The sequence below is a fragment of the Cebus imitator genome, unplaced genomic scaffold, assembly GCF_001604975.1.
Source record: "Cebus imitator isolate Cc_AM_T3 unplaced genomic scaffold, Cebus_imitator-1.0 Scaffold26, whole genome shotgun sequence".
Lineage (NCBI taxonomy): Eukaryota > Metazoa > Chordata > Mammalia > Primates > Cebidae > Cebus > Cebus imitator.
The window spans coordinates 5045965-5067912 of record NW_016107341.1 but is presented as its reverse complement, the minus strand read 5'-3'; the positions used below and the strand labels follow the sequence as shown (position 1 = coordinate 5067912).

At 32.8% G+C, this 21948-nt stretch overlaps 1 protein-coding gene across 11 annotated transcripts in view; it reads right to left on the bottom strand.

Moving 5' to 3' along the window:
- CACNA2D1 (calcium voltage-gated channel auxiliary subunit alpha2delta 1) overlaps nt 1-21948 on the bottom strand; it is a 489928-nt gene that overhangs the window by 62015 nt on the left and 405965 nt on the right. For all 11 annotated transcript variants that reach the window (XM_017523103.2, XM_017523100.2, XM_017523102.2 and 8 more), the window contains exons 12-15: nt 18953-19057; nt 2472-2550; nt 1522-1571; nt 224-313 (exon numbers count right to left, since the gene is read on the bottom strand). In XM_017523103.2, coding sequence (XP_017378592.1) covers nt 224-313; nt 1522-1571; nt 2472-2550; nt 18953-19057 — 324 coding nt within the window. The remainder of the gene's footprint in view (nt 1-223; nt 314-1521; nt 1572-2471; nt 2551-18952; nt 19058-21948) is intronic.

Genomic DNA, 21948 nt, shown 5'->3' with positions numbered 1-21948 from the left:
GGGATCAAGCAGACAATAAACTAGCACTTTTCATTTGTAGTTTTCTACTACATACAAGTCTATGTTTTTATGTAAATTTCCTAAATTCTAGGAAGTAAACTTGTGAAAGAAGAAATTTAGGGGAGGGTTTAGTGAAAAGGAAAATAGAGATGTCATCTGAAAAGAAGTAGAAGTCATCTGTGTGCTTTTGTTATGACAGTCTTTGAACAACTCAGCCTCTTACCAGTGCATCCAGGTACACATTTGTCCATTGGACTTGCTTAGCTTTGTCTCCTGCTAAAACCATTGGTCTTCCCAAAACATCCAAATATTCCTGTTTATGGAAAAAAAAAAAAAAAAAAAAGTTGTTGTTAAAACTAGGAATGCTGTGAAAAAAAAAATTACCCAGGAAAAAATATTCTAAAGTTAAAATTAATATAGAATCAAAATTATTGAGATTGAATATACAATCAGTTAATTTCTATTTTGGGAACTCCATAAGTGGTATGTCTACATATTTTGAATCAACAATATTTGATTTATATTATTTATACAATATATCTACCCCAGTTTTTTTTCCAGCAATAATCAGAACATTGTTTTTCTGTGTTACAGCCAATGATAAGAGAAATACGTTCCTTGCGAATGTTTCATGTTAATCTAAACTATTTAAGTCTCTGCGATTTACTGCGTGGAACTGCACAAATTTAAAATAATAAAGCAGCCACATACTTTCTTTCATATCACAGATTGTTTGGCTGAAATTCAAAACTACATTTAAACACATCAAAAAATAAAGGAAATACGGTGCCAAATCTAGACATCAGACTCAAATGCAGCTGCTGTTTCATTTCAACATTCAATGTATTCAGTATTCATTTCCCCAAATGCAATGTTATTTATGCTAAATTTTGACTTTGTTTATTTTGTAGATCCTTAGCTATGTTTAAAACTGAGTAGCAATTTTAATAGTAATTTATGTTTATTTAAAAATATTTAAATTAACTTAATTACTACATTATACAAAAAGTTAACAAGCGTGCTTTCCACTGAATGATGTTAGAAAAATCATCTCCCTGTTGTAACTTTATTTTAGATAGATAAACAGATCCACAAGGGTTATTTGGGAGGTATTTAAGTTCCAACTAGGTCCCTGTTCAATTTGTCCAGCATAATTAGTGTTTAATTTTATACTTGGTACCTACAATTTGAAAAAATTTTTAAAAATTATTTGCAGTAGAACCAATTCAAATTACATGAAATTTATTGTTAGTAATTTTGATTTTATTTATTTTCTACCATGTTTTTAACATCTGACAATAACAATATACTCATTTTTTTAAACCTGAGTTTTGGGTATTTGAAAACACTTGCAATGTTAATGAAATAAAAACAATATATCACCAGGATACTCAGTATTTTAACATAAGATTATAGATCTTTTCATTCTTACCAATTTTCTCCATATGGAGCATATTTAAACCAGAAGATAAATATCTTATACTTGAAAAAATAATTTAAACAAGTTTTAAATAATCATACCTGAGTATTGATTCTTATTGCACCAATGGAAGGAATTTCATAATAATAACCTGAAATATACATATTTTCATACATAAATGTTACTTTATAATAAATGGCCACAAATTTTATTTTATAAATATTTTATCTCATAGAGAGTATTTATTTTGAAAATAATATATTTCACTTCAAAACTGAGCTAATACTAAAATATCAAACTTAAGAAAATAATTAATGGATCTTCACAACAAACACACAGGCTTTGTGAAAAATTTCACTACATTTCTTAGATACTGTAAAAAAGGTATTGTTCTACAAAGGAATAGGAAACATGGTGTCATTAAAATTATTTTTCATTGGAGAAATTATTAAAGATGCATGATGGATAGATAATTATTATGTGTATGTAAAATCTTTGCTTAAATATAACTTTCAGAATAAATTTAGTTTCTTTTTGTTGCCATGGTATCACAGTTCATTTTTCAAATTAACATATTTTTTTCTCAGTAACATCATTCTTTCTCAGTAAAAAGATAATATGAGCTCACAGCACAACATGTGAATTATCCTGGAATGTATGATATTTTTCAAAAACAATAACCACAGAGAGAAAAATATACATATGTCATACTCTCTTATTTAAGCTTTACAAAATTCAGATAGTGTTTCATTCCTAATTTTTCATGTAAGATTATATGTGATATATATACCATTAAGTATAATTCCATTTAATACATTATTTTATGAATGTGGAAATTAATCAGATGTCTGAATTTTCATATAATGTAATGCTAATGTCAGAATTTGTACATGTTTTCTCTATAGAAACATGTTCAGAATCTTACTCTTGCCTGAATCTTATACAAGTTAGCTACAGTCTTAGCTTATTTTAAATAATAGGTTCACTTAACAACAACTACCAAAATTCTTTTTCTTCTTATAAAATATGGTCAAGAAAACAGATTTGTTACCTTTGTTTTCACAGGCCATCCACTGAATAGGTCCTCTGTCATAATTGTGTTGGCCAACTGAAAACGTGAATACACGTACCTGGATGAATTTAAAAAGAGGTATTCTTTAGGCTGACTAAAATTTAATTGAATGGACAAACTGCCTAAAATTTCTGTTGAAAAGCATGTTTTCCAATTGATTAATATGATAAGAAAAACTGAGGCCAGTAAAGACTTCAGAAATGCACCAGAGGAAAATCACATAACCTACTCTAAACATAGAAGTCAGTTGCTACACTTAAATTTGTACCTGAGTCTTCTGTTCCATATTCCAATCCTCAGGCAGGAGCATGACTAATGTTTCATTCATAGAAAATACATCTTTCATGGCTGAGTGCGGTGGCTCACACCTGTAATCCCAGCACTTTGGGAGGCCATGACAGGCAGCTCACCTGAGGTCAGGAGTTTGAGATCAGCCTAGCTAACATGGTGAAAACCCGTTTCTACTAAAAATACAAAAAATTAGCCAGGCATGGTGGCACGCGCCTGTAGTCCCAGCTATTCCGGAGGCTGAGGCAGGAGAATCGCTTGAACCCAGGAGGCGGAGGTTGCAGTGAGCCGAGATCATGCCATTGCACTCCAGCTTGGGCAACAAGAGCGAAACTCCAACTCAAAAAAAAAAAAAATAAATAAAAAAATAAAAATAAAAAATAAAAGAAATCTTTCAGGTTCAACCTCACTTCGCCTATCTCACCTGGTTATAACATGTTATCTATATTGCTTGTCACTGCAAAAAAGTTTATTTTCCAATTTCATAGGTATGTGCTGATGAAAAAGTATACAGAAAGTTCATTATGCTTTAAAGTTGCTTAAGGCAATTAAACTTCGTGATGGTTTCGCTATTTTCACACCATGGAAATATTTAGGATGCACACATATGATTATATTGTTAGTATATTACTTATTTTCTCTAAAAGTTGGCTGACACATATAAATAAATATTCTAAGCTTCCAGGATTTTAAAATAGAAAGAGAATATTGACTGTTTCTAACATGCTATAAAGTATGCAAATATTTTAAAATCAGTTAAGAGTTTCTATAATTTAAATATGTACTGAAAGCCATTGAATTTAAATAGTGTAAAAGTATAGAAAGTAAGTTCCAAGATTCAACTTTTTCTTTCTTTTTATTTTTTTTTGGGGACGGAGTTTCGCTCTTGTTACCCAGGCTGGAGTGCAATGGCGCGATCTCGGCTCACTGCAACCTCCGCCTCCTGGGTTCAGGCAATTCTCCTGCCTCAGCCTCCTGAGTAGCTGGGATTACAGGCACGCGCCACCATGCCCAGCTAATTTTTTGTATTTTTAGTAGAGATGGGGTTTCACCGTATTGACCAGGATGGTCTCGATCTCTTGACCTCGTGATCCACTTGCCTCGGCCTCCCAAAGTGCTGGGATTACAGGCTTGAGCCACGGCGCCTGGCCCGATTCAACTTTTTCTTAACAATTTTTACATATATTTATTTTTACTAATTTAGTAATTTAGTAAACTAATATGCTCAGCTCAACATTTTAGCTATTTCTAAAAATAGACATGTAGAAAATCACTTTTCCATGTGTTCAAATTCCAAATTGAACTATGTTAAGAGCTTTTCCCTAATTCATGTTGACTATTTGAGCTGACATTTTCTAATTGTTTTTATATCTTTTAACTATTGCACATGATTTCAGAGCACAAATCTCAAAAGAGATTTCACACATGTTCTCTGTTCTTTCATTGGACTTGGCCACACAGATCACATTATAACAATCCCTGCCCCCGAAATATATACAGGGAAGTTGCTGTTTCATTTGTAAGGTTTTAGGTGAGCCACTCCTACGTCATCTAGGTTTGCCTTAGCTGGCTATGTAAGAGGCCCCATGGTGAACATAATCTGAGTTTTAAATATCTCAAATTGTAAGAATAAATGACTGGTTCTAAGTGAATGATAGAAGCTGTTTTTTTTTTTCTCTCTCAATCTATCTTCAGGAATTCCCAATCCAAATGCAATGGTTTCATTTTCTTTAATTCAACATTTGGCCCATTTCTGGGGTCTGTCTATAAATTTCAATGTAGTGTTACTGCTTACATAGGTGAGCTTACTTCTCAATGGAAATATTTTTATAAGCAGGTTGACCACCCTAACTGATAATTCAATTTAAATCCCATATCCTAAACAATCATCAAATGAATTCAAGTCAGGAAAAAAAGTTATCTCCTTCATAACTAACATTTAAACCCATACCTCAAATTTTCAGCCAAAGCATGGCTTTGTCTAGAAGTTCCTGTTACCACAACAATGATCTAGTAAAACATTTTTCATAAAATACTTTTCAGTAAAAAAAATAAACAAGACGAAATGAATCTTATATCTCAGGAAGCTAAGCATTTCTAATAACATCGACGCTACACCTAGATCAACACGTATGATTATTTGACTGATGTTATCATTCCAATAGTCCAAATAAACACTAGGCCAAAAAACAAAAAAACGCTTGTTGCTTTATTTATTTTGCTATAAAAGTTTCACTTACCTTCCATGAGTTTCCTGAGAGGGAACCCTCAGAGGTTGTCAAAATTAAGGTATTTGGGATCAGGGCTGGTGGTAGTGCACATTCTGTCAGCTTTAATTATGATTTTTAAAACATGATAAACTCTTTTTTTAACCTCTCTTTGTTCTTTTTCTCGAGTAGGTTCTTGGCTACTTAAATGTAAACTGCATTAACTAGCTGAATCATTCCCATATCATCAATGTGTGATTTGTACCCCTTTTCTCAATTTTCATTTGCCCTGTTGTAGAGATTTTTAAAGACATTATTTTCCTGAAATGTTATTCCAAGTGTTTACTAAAATCTTAATTACAAATGCAACCTTCTTTTTTATAATTTATACAAGTATCTTATCATTACAATATTTACAAAATTTAATAGATTATTTTTTATCTTCGGTTTATATATATGTATGTATATATACATACACACACAAACACATATGCACATATGTATTTAATGATTTTATAGATTATATAGATTATCTCAGAGCTTTCTCTAATGACCTTATAAATATATATTCGGTTGAGATAAAGTTTAATATAAGTCATCCAAAACTTAGGATCTATTGTAGTACCTGGTACACACATTCTTTATATGACAGTAAAAAATCAACATAAAAAAAATTTCATTCCCTAGTGCCACGCCATTGTTGAACCTGTCTTTTCTTTGTACATTTTAGCTAATTACCTAAGAATTTTAACTTCACTGATTTCATAAACATTCGCACTACATATTGTATAGTGCATATACACAATGTATCAATTAAATTTAAAAGAATCTTTGTGTACATAACTTTCCACTGGGAATTGTAAATGGTTTCACTCCTCCTATTCCATACTATACTACTGCCACCATGTGGAACAGTCAATGAACTAACTAAATTCCAATCTTAAAGTCTACAGAGATGATTGATATCCCACTTCTTCTGATGTTTCTTTTTTACTCCTTAAACTTACAGTTCTTGTTTAGCCATAGTTTTGGAGTTATAGAAAAATAAAGTGATTATTTGAAATACGCACAACTCAAAAATTTAAGGTAAATTACATTCACAAAGATGTGTATTTGTAGAGTTCTTATAAATACATTCGCATAATGTTACATAAAACAAAATAACAGACAAAATAACTCAAAATGCTTAACTGGTAGTCACACAAGCTAAATACTTCATCTTAACTCTCACTTAAGCAAATCACTTATATTAGAGCATGTCTACATCCAGGCTAAGGCAACTTTTGTAGAGAAAAAATTCTTTTTCTCTTGCCTAGTAGTACTTTTATAATCACAATACTAGGTTCATATAACAAATGCACATGAAATTTTCTCTTCTGAGTAAAACATTCCTAGAAAATTAGCTAAATGTTTCTCAGCTAACATATATGACTTTAGATAGGCTCCTCTTTCAAAATGTTTGCTTCTATTACATTTTCATCATAGTCACACAAGACATATACAGTAACAGATGGTTTTGACAAATATTTTTCATAATGCTGAAGTACAGGTCTTCAACAGAAATACTGTGGGAAGCTAGTATTGAATAAACTTTGGATTGCGTTTTAAAAGTTCCAAGATTATACAATTTAGCATCTATTGTAGTGCCTTACTGATAAATGAAAACAAACATTTTTGTTAAATGAAAAACAAGTGAACAGACATATGAGTGGCTTCTGCTTCTTACCAAGGGGTCTAAACCAGACTTTGGTGTTATTCAACACATCAATAAGTTCATTACAGTACGTGGTAAGAGCAGCACCAAAACTGGGCTATTAGTTGTCTTGCATTTTACAATTTGGGCTGTTTCATTATACTTACATAATTGTACATTCTTAATCTTTTTATTTAATATTAAATAAGCAGACATGCTTACTGGAGTTAAACAACTTTTTAGGCAAAGTACACTTAGTACACTTATTTATGTACTATATTATTCCTAGAAAATAAAAAAAAAGTCTTATAATTCTGGATTCATGTATAGTTATATAAGTGTAATCATAAAAGCAAAAGTAATTTGGGGAGCAGACATAATAAAATTAAACTTAAGGCCAGCTGTGGTGGCTCATGCTTGGAATCCCAGCACTTTGAGAGGCCGAGATTGGTGGATAACTTGAGCTCAGGAGTTTGAGACCAGCTTGGGCAATATAGCAAGACCCCGTGCCTACTAAAAATATACAAATTAGCTGGTCATGGTGGCTCATGCTTGTAATCCCAGCTACCCTAAGGGGCTGAGGTAGGAGAATTGCCTGAATCTGGGAGATGGGAGGTTGCAGTGATCCTCGATCACACCACTGTACTCCAGCCTGGGCAACAGAGCGAGTGAGATTCTGTCTCCGGAAAATAAATAAATAAAAACAAACAAACAAACATTAAATTTCTGTGGCTTTTTAATAGTTATAAACATATAATTTTACTTTCAGTTGTTTCAAAAACTAATTTTCCTCTGAACGGATTATAATTCCAATAATTCAAAGTTGGCATTACAGTCCTGGCCTATTTGATTTGAGGAGACTTTAAAGTAATAGCAGTTTTGGCTATTTACAATGTGTTGCTGATTTGTTCCTTACATACCACTGATTTGTAACTTTATCCTGCAGTTCTGACTTCTGCTAATCTGTTTTTTGTTTTGTTTTGTTTTGTCTGTTGAAGATGAAAATACTTGACTTCAATTAAGAGTTTTCCAAAGCCACAGGGTCAACCTATTTTAAAAAGCCATAGGAATTTGTTTCCCAGCAGAAACCAGTTACTGGAAACTGTCACCTCAACAATTTTCAGTTACCCAGAGTTCAACTGTAATTTACAATAGACAAATCTCCAAAGAATAATGGAAATGAGTCTATTAAGAAAGCCAATAAAACTAAAATAAAAACTTCAGCCTTTGAATCATGTTAGAAAAATGAAGTCAGAAATAGGTTTTATTAATCTACTCTGTATACTAAAATATTTGGCATGAAGCCTATGAAAATACTAGATTGGACTGAATATTTTAGGGTAAAATTCTACTGTGGTTTCCATAATTCACAAATACATCAGAATCCAGGACATTTCACTAGCCTGTATCTCCAGTTTTATAGAATTATGTAATAAATAAAAGTGTCCAGATTCAGCTTTCACACTTTATTTTATAAAGCCCAGTGATCTTAAAGATACTTGCAGCCTGCAAAGTTTTGGCGATCCATCTTAGCCTGTGAAAGCTGTGAGGAGCATGTCCTTATGGGGAAGTCTTGCTGTCTGGCTTGAAGGCAGGCTCCTGGGTGGGCAAACTATGATTAGCACAGCCACAGAGCTGCCCAGAGAAAGGCACAGACAGACGGCCAGTCAGGCACATTCTGCAGGAGGTTTTGGAATTCAGACTAGATTACCATCTTGACGCTGCCACTTAGTAGCCTCACGGCTTTTAGCAAGTTACTTTACTTTTCTAATTTTGATTTTCTTATTTCCAAAATGGAGATGATGGCGATGATTATATTATCATACTAGTTGTAAATGAAACAGTAAATATAAAGCATTAATATATGGAAATTATAAGCTCAGTAAGTATTAGCTATGGCAATGAAGATGATGAAGATGATAATGTTGGTCTTTTACAGTCAAACTATTAGTATTCAATGAGGTAACATATTTCACTAGTAGGGTTTTAGCCTTTTATGCCTCAAAAAGAACTTAACTCAAAATAACACCTTCCTAGATGAGCAAATTTAATTTGCTTTATCATATTTAGCAACAAACTCTAATAAAAAGGGGTCAATATTTTCTAAATGCCATTATGTACACATAAGATACATTTATATGAAGTTTTCTGTATTGCAAATTTACAAATATGGACAACAGATCTGCTAGAGAGTCTGATGGAGACAAGAATTTAATCAATGTCTGTTCAATTTACTCAAGTAAATACAACAGAAAAATCGTTTTATAAAGGACAACAGAGTGTAGAAGTCATGTAAGTTTTGCATACACATTCACCAAGAATCAAGTTAATATTTCTCTTATGTTCTTACACGTGGGTGCATGACATACATATATGCTATTTTTAATTCATTAACTATAATGAATCATCCTTACATCATATTATAAGGAAGTAATCTGAGGCTTCCTTTTTCTTTATATGCATTTATAGTACTAGATAAAGGAAGAATAAGCTACAGGCCCATTGAATTTCCAAAAGGAAGAATAAGCTACAGGCTCATTGAATTTCCAAACAACTTGCAGTTCTGCAAAGCGTATTATCAGCTGAGAGATCAGAATATAAGCTGTATGGTGATTTATTTCAGGTGTTTCTCTCGGGAAATGTCAAATACTTCACTGACACTGATAATGAGAGTACTCATGAAAAATGATGTGTTAGACCGATTAGAGTGATGGGAAAGATACCATCTTTACCGTCACTTGTTATGTACACTTAACTATTCCCTACTTATAAGATGCCATACATGGGAGCATGTATATCAATTTTATTTTACATTCCAATATTTAGGAAAAATGTTTTTAATGATTTCCTTCTGAAAGAAGAATAAAGCTATTTAAGTTTTCTAACATTTATGAATTTTGTATAGATCAGGAGCATATTTATTGCATATTTACTGATATGACCAACATATCTGCTAGTAACGAGCAACTACCATGCATCAAGTACTATGCAATCGTTTAAGAATTCATTCCTATGCTTACAAATATATACAACTACTTCGTGGAGCTTATATTAGAGAAGGTGGCTCCAGATAAAAAGTGAACAAAGAATTAATTTAAAAATGGTTATCTGGGGAAAGAAAACCAGGAAGAAAGAGGGTGCTAAAACAGAGAATGATAAAAGGGATGTCTGGGGAAAGATACCACTCTAGAAAGGCTGAGGGAAAATCCCTCTGAGAAGATACTGTGAGCAGGGTTCTAAATCAGAGAAGAGGACCACAGAAAAAGTAGCAAAAAGTGCCTTTTGGGTGTAACATTTTAACACAAACAATGGGCAATCTCAATTCTAGGTAGTAAACTTTGCTTGAAATTTCAAGTGCCCTTTCTGTGCTATAAAGTTTACGTCATATCATATACTCTGTGTGTAAGGTAATACTTAACCTCATTTTTCATTCAGTTTGTTTTAGATATTAAATGAAGGACTTGGTAAAAATGCATTAAAGTCATAGTATTCAAAGCTGAAGATGTGTCTGGTAAAATATTTCTTAGTTTGGGGGATAAACTGACATTAATTTTACTCTATGAGAAACAAATGTAAATAAATGTTATCAGAGACAGGAACACATATACACATGTACATAAAACATATCTTTTAAATTGATGATCTCTCTACTGGCAGGGCATATTACATTGTAGTTACTGTTTTCAGCTTCAAAGTAACTCCAGAATAAATGCTTGTTTTTTATGAACAAAGGTATGGCCCTATTCTAAAACTAAAAATTCAAGAAACTGTTGAAAGCATCAAAATATCTGAAATAAAAGTTTTCAGAAGTAATCCATGTTAAATAGAATTAAATGTTACAAGTTAAATGTTCTTCATTATCACATGTTTGAACATTTCCTCCAAAGGCTTTACTCTTGCCTGGTGAAGAAGCCAAGCAGAGACAGTAGATAATGCAATAAATTATTTCCCATGGATTATTTTCCTATCTGTTGAAAAACTGACAATGCTCGCTCTAACTACATAAAACACACCTGCATATTCAGCTCTTTGTAACTTGGTTTAGATTTTATAAACTATTGACTATTTCTAGTTTGGATTTGAAAGCAAAATAGAGAAGACTTTCTCAATCATTTTTTAAAGTAAATTCTTTAAAATAAGTTCATTTAGAATAATGCATTGTCAAAAATGGATTTATTGCCAAATGGATTTATTATAATTTTTGCTGTGTATTCTTTATTTTGATAGTTATTTCAAATCTATATGCTTTTTTCTTATTTGTTCTCATTCAATTTACTAGTTTTGAAATTTTTCTTTTATTAATTTGAATTTTTTTTTTCATTTTTTAAATTAATTCTGAGAATTAAGGTAAAACTCAGAGAACTGTTTCCTAACTGGCTAGGCAATCTTAAGTGTATGTATTGCTCAGCAGTCCCTTGACTATTCTATGGAAAATAAAATATTTTTAATTTTGCTAGCCCTGGGAATTATCTTTCAACTCTGTGTCTGGTTTTACTTTCCTTTATTCATTTGTTTGGACTACATGATAGAGTTCATTTCAGTTTTGGCACCATTTTTTAAGGAGGTCTCATGTACATTGGTGAGCCCTAAGGAATGGCATTGCTGCAGGTAAAGATTATAAAGTGAATGAATGTATTTTAATTTGGAACAGCTGTGTGAGGAGATTAACATGGATTCAGTTTTAAAGCTATACCTATCCATAATCAGGTAGATTAATTCCCAAGAGTAGTACATTTCACAAAAGAACTCAAACATTTTGTTCTAATTCTCAAACCTTTTGGCCTCATTAAATTGTGCTGTGTATCTGCTGCAGCCTCATTCATTAGCTCTCCAGTTGTACCTCATCAGGCCTACCTGGACTGCTCTGAATGATTTCTGATTCATGTGGATGAACTATGACTGTAAATGAAGTATTCTGCAGCCACATTAGTATTAAACAAGAGGCTTGGGGGAAAACAGAGAATTGGTTTCTTTTTTAAGCTCACCAAACTTTCTTTCAAGATGTAATTTTTCTGTATTTTTAAAGTTTTATTTTATTATGGTAATAACACAGCATGAGATCTACCATCCTAACACACATTTAAATGTACAATGTACTGCTAACTCTAAGTACAATGTTTACAGCCGATCTCTGGAGCTTATTCATCTTGCTTAACTGAAACTTTATGTCCACTGATTGGTAGCTCCCTATTTCTCCCTTCTTCCCACACTGGCAACCACCATTTCACTCTTCCAATCTATGAAATTGACTATTTTTGATATCACATAGAAGTGGAATCATGCAATATTTTTTGTGACTGGTTTATTTCACTTGGTATAATATCTTCAAGGTTCATCCAGGTTTCCAAATATTGAGAATTTCCTTCTTTTTTATGCTGATTAGTATTTCATTGTATGTATACACCACATTTTCTTTATCCATTCATCTGTTAATGAACATTATGGTTGTTTACAAATCTGGGCTATTCTGAATAGCACTGAAATGAACATGGAAGTGCTCTTCAAGAACTTAACTTCAGCTTTTTTGAATAAATATCCCAAAGTAGGATTGCTGGACGCTATGGTTGTTATATTTTTAATTATTCGAGGAACCTCCATACTATTTTCTGTAGGTGCTGCACAGATTTGCCTTCCCATGAACAGTGTGCAAAGATTCCACTTTCTCCACATTCTCCCCAGCACCTGTTTTTGTTTCTTTGCTAATAGCCATCCTAACATGTTAAGAGGTGAAATCTTATTTTGGCTCTGATTTGTATTTCCCTGATGACCGGTAATGTACATTTTTTCATGTGGCTATTGGCTACCTGTATGTCTTTTCTCCAGAAACATCTATTCTGTTAGCCAGTAGGCAATGGATGGGAAGTTAGAATGTGTTTCTCAACTTATCCACACACATTTAAAGCCATATTTGAAGATGGTGAAAAATATATATTGTACATATGTACACTTTTTTATGTATATAAGCACTCTGTAAGTGCTTATATGTCCACATATATCCTTAGCATAAACAATTACTATGTAAATGCTGTTGTTTTAATAAAATACAAATACACTCAAAAGTATAACTGAATTAAAGGTGGTTGTCTGCTATCATTTATACTCATTATTAGTGGATAGAGAACATGCAAATACCTGTTCTCATTTATTTGTGGGATCTAAAGATCAAACTAATTGAACTTTAGGAGATAGAGAAGAGGAGGGTGGTTATCAGAGGCTGGGAAAGGTAGTGCTGGGGGTTTGTAGAGAGGTGAAAATGATTAATGGGTACAAAAAAACAGAATGAAAAAGACCTACTTTTTGATAGCACAAGAGGAATGGAGTAAATAATAATGGTACATTTAAAAATAACTAAAAAGTATAATTGGGTTGTTTGTAATGCAAACGATAAATGCTTAAGGAGATGGATACCCAATATTCCATGACGTGATGTGATTGCATGCCTGTACCAAAATATCTCAAATTCCGAGATGAACGTTTTATTCATTTAACAAGGTTTTCTCACACTAGAAAATGTGGGATGTCATTTAACTTGAAAGTACATATGAAATGTGGACAGCGATGTTTCTGGAAATTAATTCCCACTTGTCAAATTCAGAAACCTGTGTTCCATCTCTCTCTCAATCCCTCCTCTCTTAAAGATCTCTATCAATTATCCTTTCTCAGTTTTGTACCCATAAGCTTTCCTCATCTGAGTATCCTCTCATTCACCTGTAGCATACATTAATGTATATGGTCTTCCACTGTAAAACAGTAGGCATATACTCATATATGTGTACAGGTATACCTCATTTTATCATGCTTCTTTATTGTATTTTTTACAAATTTGAGGTTTGTGGCAAGCCTGTATCAAGTAAGTCCATTGGTGCAATTTTTTGCAACAGTGCTGCTCACTTCATGTCTCTGTCACAGTTTGGTAACACTTAGAATATTTTCAACCTTTTCATTGTTATTATATCTGTTATAGTGATCATTATATCTTATATAGTGAATATAGTGGTATTACAGTGTTATAATCAGTGGCCCCTGAAGCTGGCAGAGGTTGGTTCGTGAGGTTTAAGGAAAAAAGGGATCTCTATAACATAAAAGTACAAGATAAAGCAGCAAGTGCTGATGTAGAAGCTGCATCAAGTTATCCAGAATATACAGCTATGATCATTGATGAAGCCAACTATAATAAACAACAGATTTTCAACGTAGATAAAACAGCCTAGTATTTGAAGAAAATGTTTAGGACTTTCATAGCTAAAGAAGAGAAGCTATTGCCTGCTTCAAAGCTTCAAAGGACAGGCTGACATTTTTTGTTAGTAGCTAATGCACTGGGTGACTTTAAGTGGAAGGCAATGCTCTTTTACCATTCCAAAAATCTCAGCGTCCTTAAGAATTATGCTAAACCAATTAGGCATGGTGGCTTACACCTGTAATCCCAGCACTTTGGGAGGCTGAGGCGAGTGGATCACCTGAGGTCAGGAGTTCGAGACCAGCCTGGCCAACATGGTGAATCCCCATCTCTACTAAAAATACAAAAATTAGCCAGGCGTGGTGGCACATGCCTGTAGTTCCAGCTACTCGGGAGGCTGAGGCAGGAGAATCGTTTGAACCTGGTAGTCCGAGGTTGCAGTGAGCCAAGATCACATCACTGCACTCCGGCCTGTGTGACAAGAGCATAACTCAATCTCAAAAATAGAAAAACATAATAATTATGCTAAATCTACTCTTCTTGTACTCTATAAATAAAACAAGAAAGCCTGGATGACAGCACATCTGTTTGCAGCATGCTTTACTGAACATTTTTAGCTCACTGTTGAAACTTACTGTTAGAAGAAAATATTACTGCTCACTGGCAGTGCATGTAGTTGCCCAAGAGCTCTGATGGAGATTTACAAGGAGATTAATGTGTTTTCATGCCTGCTAATACAACTTCCATTTTGCAGCACATGACTCAAGAACTAATTTTGACTTTCAAGTCTTATTTAAGAAACACATTTTGTAAGACTATAGCTGCTATAGATAGTGATTCCTCTTACTGATCTGGGAAAACTGAACTAAAAACTTTCTTGAAATAATCCACAATTCTATACACCAATACAAACATTCGTGATTCAAGGGAAAAGATAAAAATATCAACATTATCAGGAATTTGGGATAAGTTGATTTCAACCCTCATGGATGGCTTTGAGGGGTTCTAGCCTTCAGTGGAGGAATTAACAGCAGATGTGGATGTGGTGGAAACAGCAAGAGAACTGGAAGTGGACCCTGAAGATGGGACTGAATTGCTACGATCTCATGATAAAACTTGAACAAATGAGGAGTTGCTTCTTATGGATGAACAAAGAAAGTGGTTTCTTGAGATAAAATCTACTCCTGGTGAAGATGTTATGAATGTTGTTTAAGTGACCCAAAGGAAATAGAATATTAGATGTACTTATTTGATAAAGCAGTAGCAGGATTCGAGAAAACTGACTCCAATTTTAAAAGTTCTGCATGGGTAAAATGCTTTCAAACAGCACTGCATACTACAGAGAAATTTTTTGTGAAAGGAAGAGTCAGTCAATGCGGCCAATGTCATTGCTGTCCAATCTGAAAAGTTGCCACAGCCAGCCAACCCTCAGCAACCACTATTCTGATCAGTTGGCAGCCATCAATGCTAAGGCAAGACCCTCCACCAGCAAAAATACAAAGACTTGCTGAAGGCTTAGATGATCATTAGTGGTTTTTAAGCATTTTACGAATTAAAAAAGAGTGTATTCTTTAACTAAGGTATGTACATTTTTTAGACCAAATGCTATCACACAATTAAGAGACTACAGTACATAGTAAACATAACTTTTATACACACTGGGAAACCAAATATTTATGTCACTCACTAAATTGCAATATTTGCTTCATTGTGGTTGTAGTGATCTGAAACCAAACCCTCAACATCTTTGAGACATGCCTGTGTGTGTGTGTGTGTGTGTGTGTGTGTGTGTGTGTGTGTGTATACACAACTTGACCCTGAATTGTCTTATTCTTCTCCTTTCTCAGCAAATTTGTCATGATTTTTTTTAAAAAAACCCAGCTTATATTTATATTCCTATTTCCTCATTCCTCATTTACTTCTTAACTATCTGTTGGCTTCAACTCATATCAATTTATGTGAGAGACGTCATGCTAAACTTATATACATGGTTCCTTGTTCCTGGAGATACCTTCAGAGGGAATATCCATTTGAAACAGATACAAGTATGTGCGGAGATACATACATATATATATATATATATATATATATATATATATGTACTCAGGCCTTTATATATGTAATAGTGTGTATATCACAAAACTTAGTTATAGCCTCTGAAGTTAGAAAAACAGAAACAATATACAATTCCAAAAATATCTTAACTTTTATGTTAAATAAAGATAAAATTAAATAAAACATCACCACAACTGAATGCTAACTACTTAATTTTCAAAGTTGCCTTGGCATTAATAAAGATTGCATATTTTCAGGAAAAATGTGTGTCCTTAAAGCACAGCATCAGTATGTTAGCAGACAGCAGGACTGCTGAAGTTGAATATGACTTCATTTATTAGTTTTATTAAAGTACATGTGATATGAATCTTTTATCATGTGGTTTATCCTGTCAGGAAATGCAACCTTTGTTTAAAAAGTTGTGCTCCTGTAAAACGTGACTAGAATGAGAAGCCCTATTTCAAGATAATGATATTTGGACTGGAAATTTTTAGGATTAATACATAGAAAAGAGGCTTTGAACCAGTAAATTCTTCACTAATTCAACCAATTGAACAATTTTTGAAAATAGTGGGTAGAATACATTTGCTTTCCTTATAACATAAAACCTTCTGTGTTTAAAAATAGAAAAAGATCAAACTAATAATATGCCTCCAAGATGCTATTGTGTTAATCCTGGATGTATACAGAGTTCTGAAAGAGAAAAAATTGCCACATTTCTGAATTTACATGAAAACAATTTGTTTTTATGTATTTATATTCTTTTACTTAAATCTATCTAAAAAACGCTTCTATTCTTTAAAATCAGATATATCTTATGCACAAATGTGAATACAGAATGCAAAACTCATTGCCATATTTGAGTCAAAAACTTCCTTTTTGAAGAAAAGTATGTAGAGGTGAACAAGATTCCTAGTGGTTGCTTCGGACAATATCGAAATGAAAGGAAAAAATGATTTATTTATACTTAATACCTATTAAAATGATATAAGTAGTGGCTTGCACTTGTATATCTCTATCACAAAATAATACACTTAAAATTATGACTAATTATAAGATGCTAAAAAGTCTCTTCCAATTATCAGAGTGCGATTAATTTGTAAATTTTTGAGATAGGACATTTTATATTAACAGAGTTGAATTTTGCGTTAAACTTCTGTTATATTTGAGTTTTTCAAAATAAGGAAATGCTAGATTATTTGAAATATGTGAAAGCAGCATACTCCTTGGCTCCAGTTCTATTTTATAACTATGAACCTGTCCTGTAACACCACTTATGCTTCCCACTTCAGTTAGGTATTCTCAATGTATTTGTTGTGATGTATCAGGAACTATCATTGGATCTGTGCTCTGGGCTGCGTGCCAAAGTTCACAGTTAAACAGGACACAGCCCCAGTATTGTAGATTTTTTTTTTTTTTAATCCGGAGAGGCACAGTGGAGAGATCCCAAGGGGCAGAGTATCGAGTGAGGGATATGTATCTGGCTTTGCACAGTGTGCTATGGGATCGGAGGCCAAGCAACTGAAGAAGCCTACAGCGGGAAGGAGGTTCAGGGACATCCTCCAGGTGATGAGGATTGCCCTGAATTTTGATCAAGGAGTAAGTGTTATTAAATAAAGAGATGCAAATTATATATTCGATTAATGCATCTGCATCTTCCTATTTATTTCAATTCTGATGATTTCTTTGAAAGAAATATTCATAGAATTATCACTTGAAAATATTGACAATCTATTAACAGTTCAGTCCATTTATCAACTTTTTCAAAGGTAGTTCCTCTATACTATTAAAAACTCAGATGCTAAACAAAAACCAAAAACAGTACCCTTAAACCTTACATTAAACTGTATGACACTGTAGTGTATGCAGTAAGCGAAAAATGTAATTAATTTGAAGTTATATGTGTATTATTTCACTCCTTTGATCATTTTCAAATACTCATAGGCCAAAAACTTTAGCATCTAGAGTGTGTTAAAGTGTTCCAAAACTTTTCATTAAAACTGTTCCCCATTATTCACAATATTTTGTCACCAAACCATCTGCACATATTTAATTTATTTTTGTCTTTCTTTTGAACATCCAATCCAATTAGAACTAGTAATAACCATACCTTTCAAAATGGTGAAAATTCCAATCAGAAGCAAAGTGAACGGGCATTTTACCCTGCAGAGTTTTCTCATATATAAATGTATAATTTTTGTAGAAATTTTTGAAACACCAGAAAGAGTTTATAATTTCTCATTACTTTTTAAATGAATCATTAGCATTTTAGGAAGCCAGGTTGAGAATCACAGTACTCTTACAAAATGTGGAGCGTTGGTCAGAAAATTGAAATAAGTTGATGATAGGACTGCTAGAGAAGACAGAGTTTTGATTGAAGCTGATACTCCTCCACAGTATCAGGTTCAGTGAGGTCCCTTTCTCCGTAATACTCTGCCCTTACAATAAAACATACATTCAAATATATTCCAGCTATAAACACCAATCTTCACCATCTTCGTTTGCTTATGAAATGCTTTCTTCTAATATACTATACCTATTAAAGGATTTGTTTTCATCTTTTCTTGAATCAGTTTTCAAATGAGGATGTAGTTTTTGCTGTTGTAAACTGCCTTTTTGTAAATTTACAAAACAGTACTTATAGAGACATTTTTTGAGTATTCAGGAAATTTGAATATTACTTCAATCTTTAATAATTGAATGATAATAAATTTTATCCAATAAGTCTTAAAATTTGAAATTTTTCCTATTTTTCCATTCCTTTGATTTCTGTTTTAATAACATTTTATTTATAATCTATACATAATAAAATAGCCATATATTTTATTAATATATTAGACATGAATTACTTATGAATATAATATAAATATTATATTTAATAGCGCTCTAAGTCACCCATTGGTTTATAATCTATGATTCATATGGCTTTATAATTGGCGCACTCAGGTTTTAACCAAAAAATTCTCCCCTGCTACCACTACCCACTATCTCTTTGAAAACCATCTGTATTAAAATTTAAATATTACAAAATTACACTCACTTTTTTATCTTTATTGTATTTGGTAAATATCTCCTGGGCTCTCTCTTCTCCTCCATCCGTGAATAGCATAATAATCTTATTGCAGTTTGCTCTGGAAACATTATACTGTTAAAAACAAAACAATATGCATATCATTCACAATAAAAGAGAAAATAAAGCTATATGGAAAGAGCATGAGAAGGTTTCAAGTAATTAATGAAACATCTACTCACAAAATATATCTAAAAACTTGCTCCTGGATCAGTTCAGGCCCACCCCTACACCAGGCTTTCCCCTGACCACCCAGGTAACAATAGGTCTCACTTTCTTACTTCCTTCAGTCTTTCATCAAACGTCACTTTATCATGAGGTGATTCCTCACAACTATGTTTTAAATTGCAATTTCTCTCCCAGCAGTATTTTTCTTCATAGCATTTTACTTTCTTTTATATACATTATGTATTGTGTTTTCTTGTTTGTTTATTGTTAAGGTCCCCCAACAGAACGTAAGCTACATAAGGGAAGGAAGTTTTGTCTTTTTTGCTCAAAGACGTTCTTACCGCTCCCTAGAAGACTGCCTAGCGCATAATAAAATCTCAGTAGTTTATTAAAAATGAGCTTTTAATAAATGCTTATGTCAATTTTATGCCCATATAATTTTACAGCATAAACAAAAAATAACATTGATTTAAAATGTGTATCTTCAATCCACTTTCAAGTTAAGTCATTTATTCAGTCTACTTTATTCACTTTACATGTTTGAAATCACAAACTCCTAACTGATCACCTAAAATGCAATGCTCTTTTGTTCCTTTTTCAATGCTGATACCTATTCCCAGAATATCCTCCTATAAGCTCTCAACCAGACACACAGATTCTAATCCTGAAAGACTCAAGTCCATGGTAAATCTTAAACTTTAAGTTCTCCAAAAGAGTGAGATATGAGAGAATGATGGATTAGCACCAAAGGGCCATTAAAATGAACAATTAATTCAGAAAGCTGGACTTCTCCAAGGTCTGAAATTATTATCTTAATTTTTCTACTGTTGTGAAATGTGTTTGCTTTAAATGCTGAGAATAAAAGATCACACTAATTTATGAATGCTCAGCTTCTTTGAAAATGTCAACCCTAGGTTCAGTGCTGTCCAAAAGAAATATAACATGAGCCTAATATGGAACTTTAAATTTTCTATTAACTACTTTAATGGGAGTAATAAGAAATATCTGACATTAATTCTACTAATATATTTTCTTTAACCTAGTTACCTAAAATATTATTAATCAATATGAAATCAATATTGAGATGCTATACAGCTTTTTCTTCCATAAGTCTTCAAACTTCAGTATGTATTTTATACTTATACAACATCAGTTCAGATCAGCCATCTTTCAAGTGCTCAGCAGTCACCTGTGATTATTGTTACCACATTGTACAGAATAGCACAGCCCTGGTCTTTAAATGACTAATATTTTTAAAAATCATTAGTTTTTCTTTAGTGTTATAAGTTATTGAAGGTCTATGCTCTACCTAATTTTTTCAAGAAGATAAAACCCATTTTCTGTTATAAAAATTAACTAAGACAACATTTTTCTCTATTAATGCAAAGATCTTGTTTCAGGTCATCTCACTCCATTGACTCAGCCATTAGAACACTGGCAGTAAAAGCTTTTAATCAAGCATTGTGAAAACACAAATATAATTTGTCACTTTCAAGCATGGCTCTATGGTTGAAGGTAACTTACCTGAAAATCTGACTGTACAAAAAGTCACATATTTTATCAACAAAATACTTTGTGAAATGTGCCTGAAATCCTTAACTAAAATTGGTTTTTCTGGTGATTTGTCTTTTTTATCTGCATGTATAAAATGGGCAAAATAATATGTACCTAAAAAAGTATCCTTTAAAAATATTAAACAAAACCATAGGACATGGTTTTGTTTTTGAAGTAGTGAAAGTACTATTATGGGATGCAAATATCAATGTAAATTAACACACTAGGTCTTGCTGATCATTTGTATATTTATGTAAATAAAATTATAGTAACATTTCCCAAGAGAGACAGATGTTAGGGAATATACAAAAGAAGGAATATGGGTAAAAGAAAGAAATGTTTGGCCTTCAACATGATTTTTCACCGGAGTATCCTCTCAGGACTTGTGGTAGAGCCAAGTACATAATAGCAAATTTTCCATGCATTTGCAATTATCTAAAGAATCACACACTGACAACAATTAACTGGCTTTGAACAAATTATGCAAAAAAATGATTATTTCAATAAAATCACAATTAGTAGAGTTGGTAACTTACTTTACTGTATATCTGTGTGCCACTATATAGCACAGCAATATATGTACTCAATAAAAATGTTTTTGAAAAATTCATACATATGGTAATATTTTATGAAATGGTACCTGAAGGTTAATTCAAATCCAAATGTAAGTTTTACTTTGAAACTGATATGTCTGGTTCTGTTTAATACTTGCTTCAGTGATCTTAAAAGTAACCATTGTAAGGACAAAAAAGAAACAAACAAAAAAAAATTGGCATTTGAGTGATAAGATGACTGGAAGGGTTTGAAGGAAAACAAAATATGCTTCAAATTATTTTAAAATAAAGATTTTCAATATATATGAGATGTATGGAAAGCAAAACATATTAGACTTACTAAGGGAATAACTGGGAACATATTTAAAAAATCATTACAAATTTAGCAGTTATGAAAGCAGCCGGAGAGGCCTATAGGAGTTAAGTCATATCTTATCAGCCACTAGTAATAAATCTGGGAGTTAACGTGGCCTCTCTAGTGAAGCTGCTTCTGAAATCCTACTTTACACTTGAAATTTCTGGGACGGGCACGGTGGCTCACGCCTGTAATCCCAGCACTTTGGGAGGCCGAGGCGAGTGGATCACGAGGTCAAGAGATCGAGACCATCCTGGTCAACATGGTGAAACCCCATCTCTACTAAAAATACAAAAATTAGCTGGGCATGGTGGCGCATGCCTGTAATCCCAGCT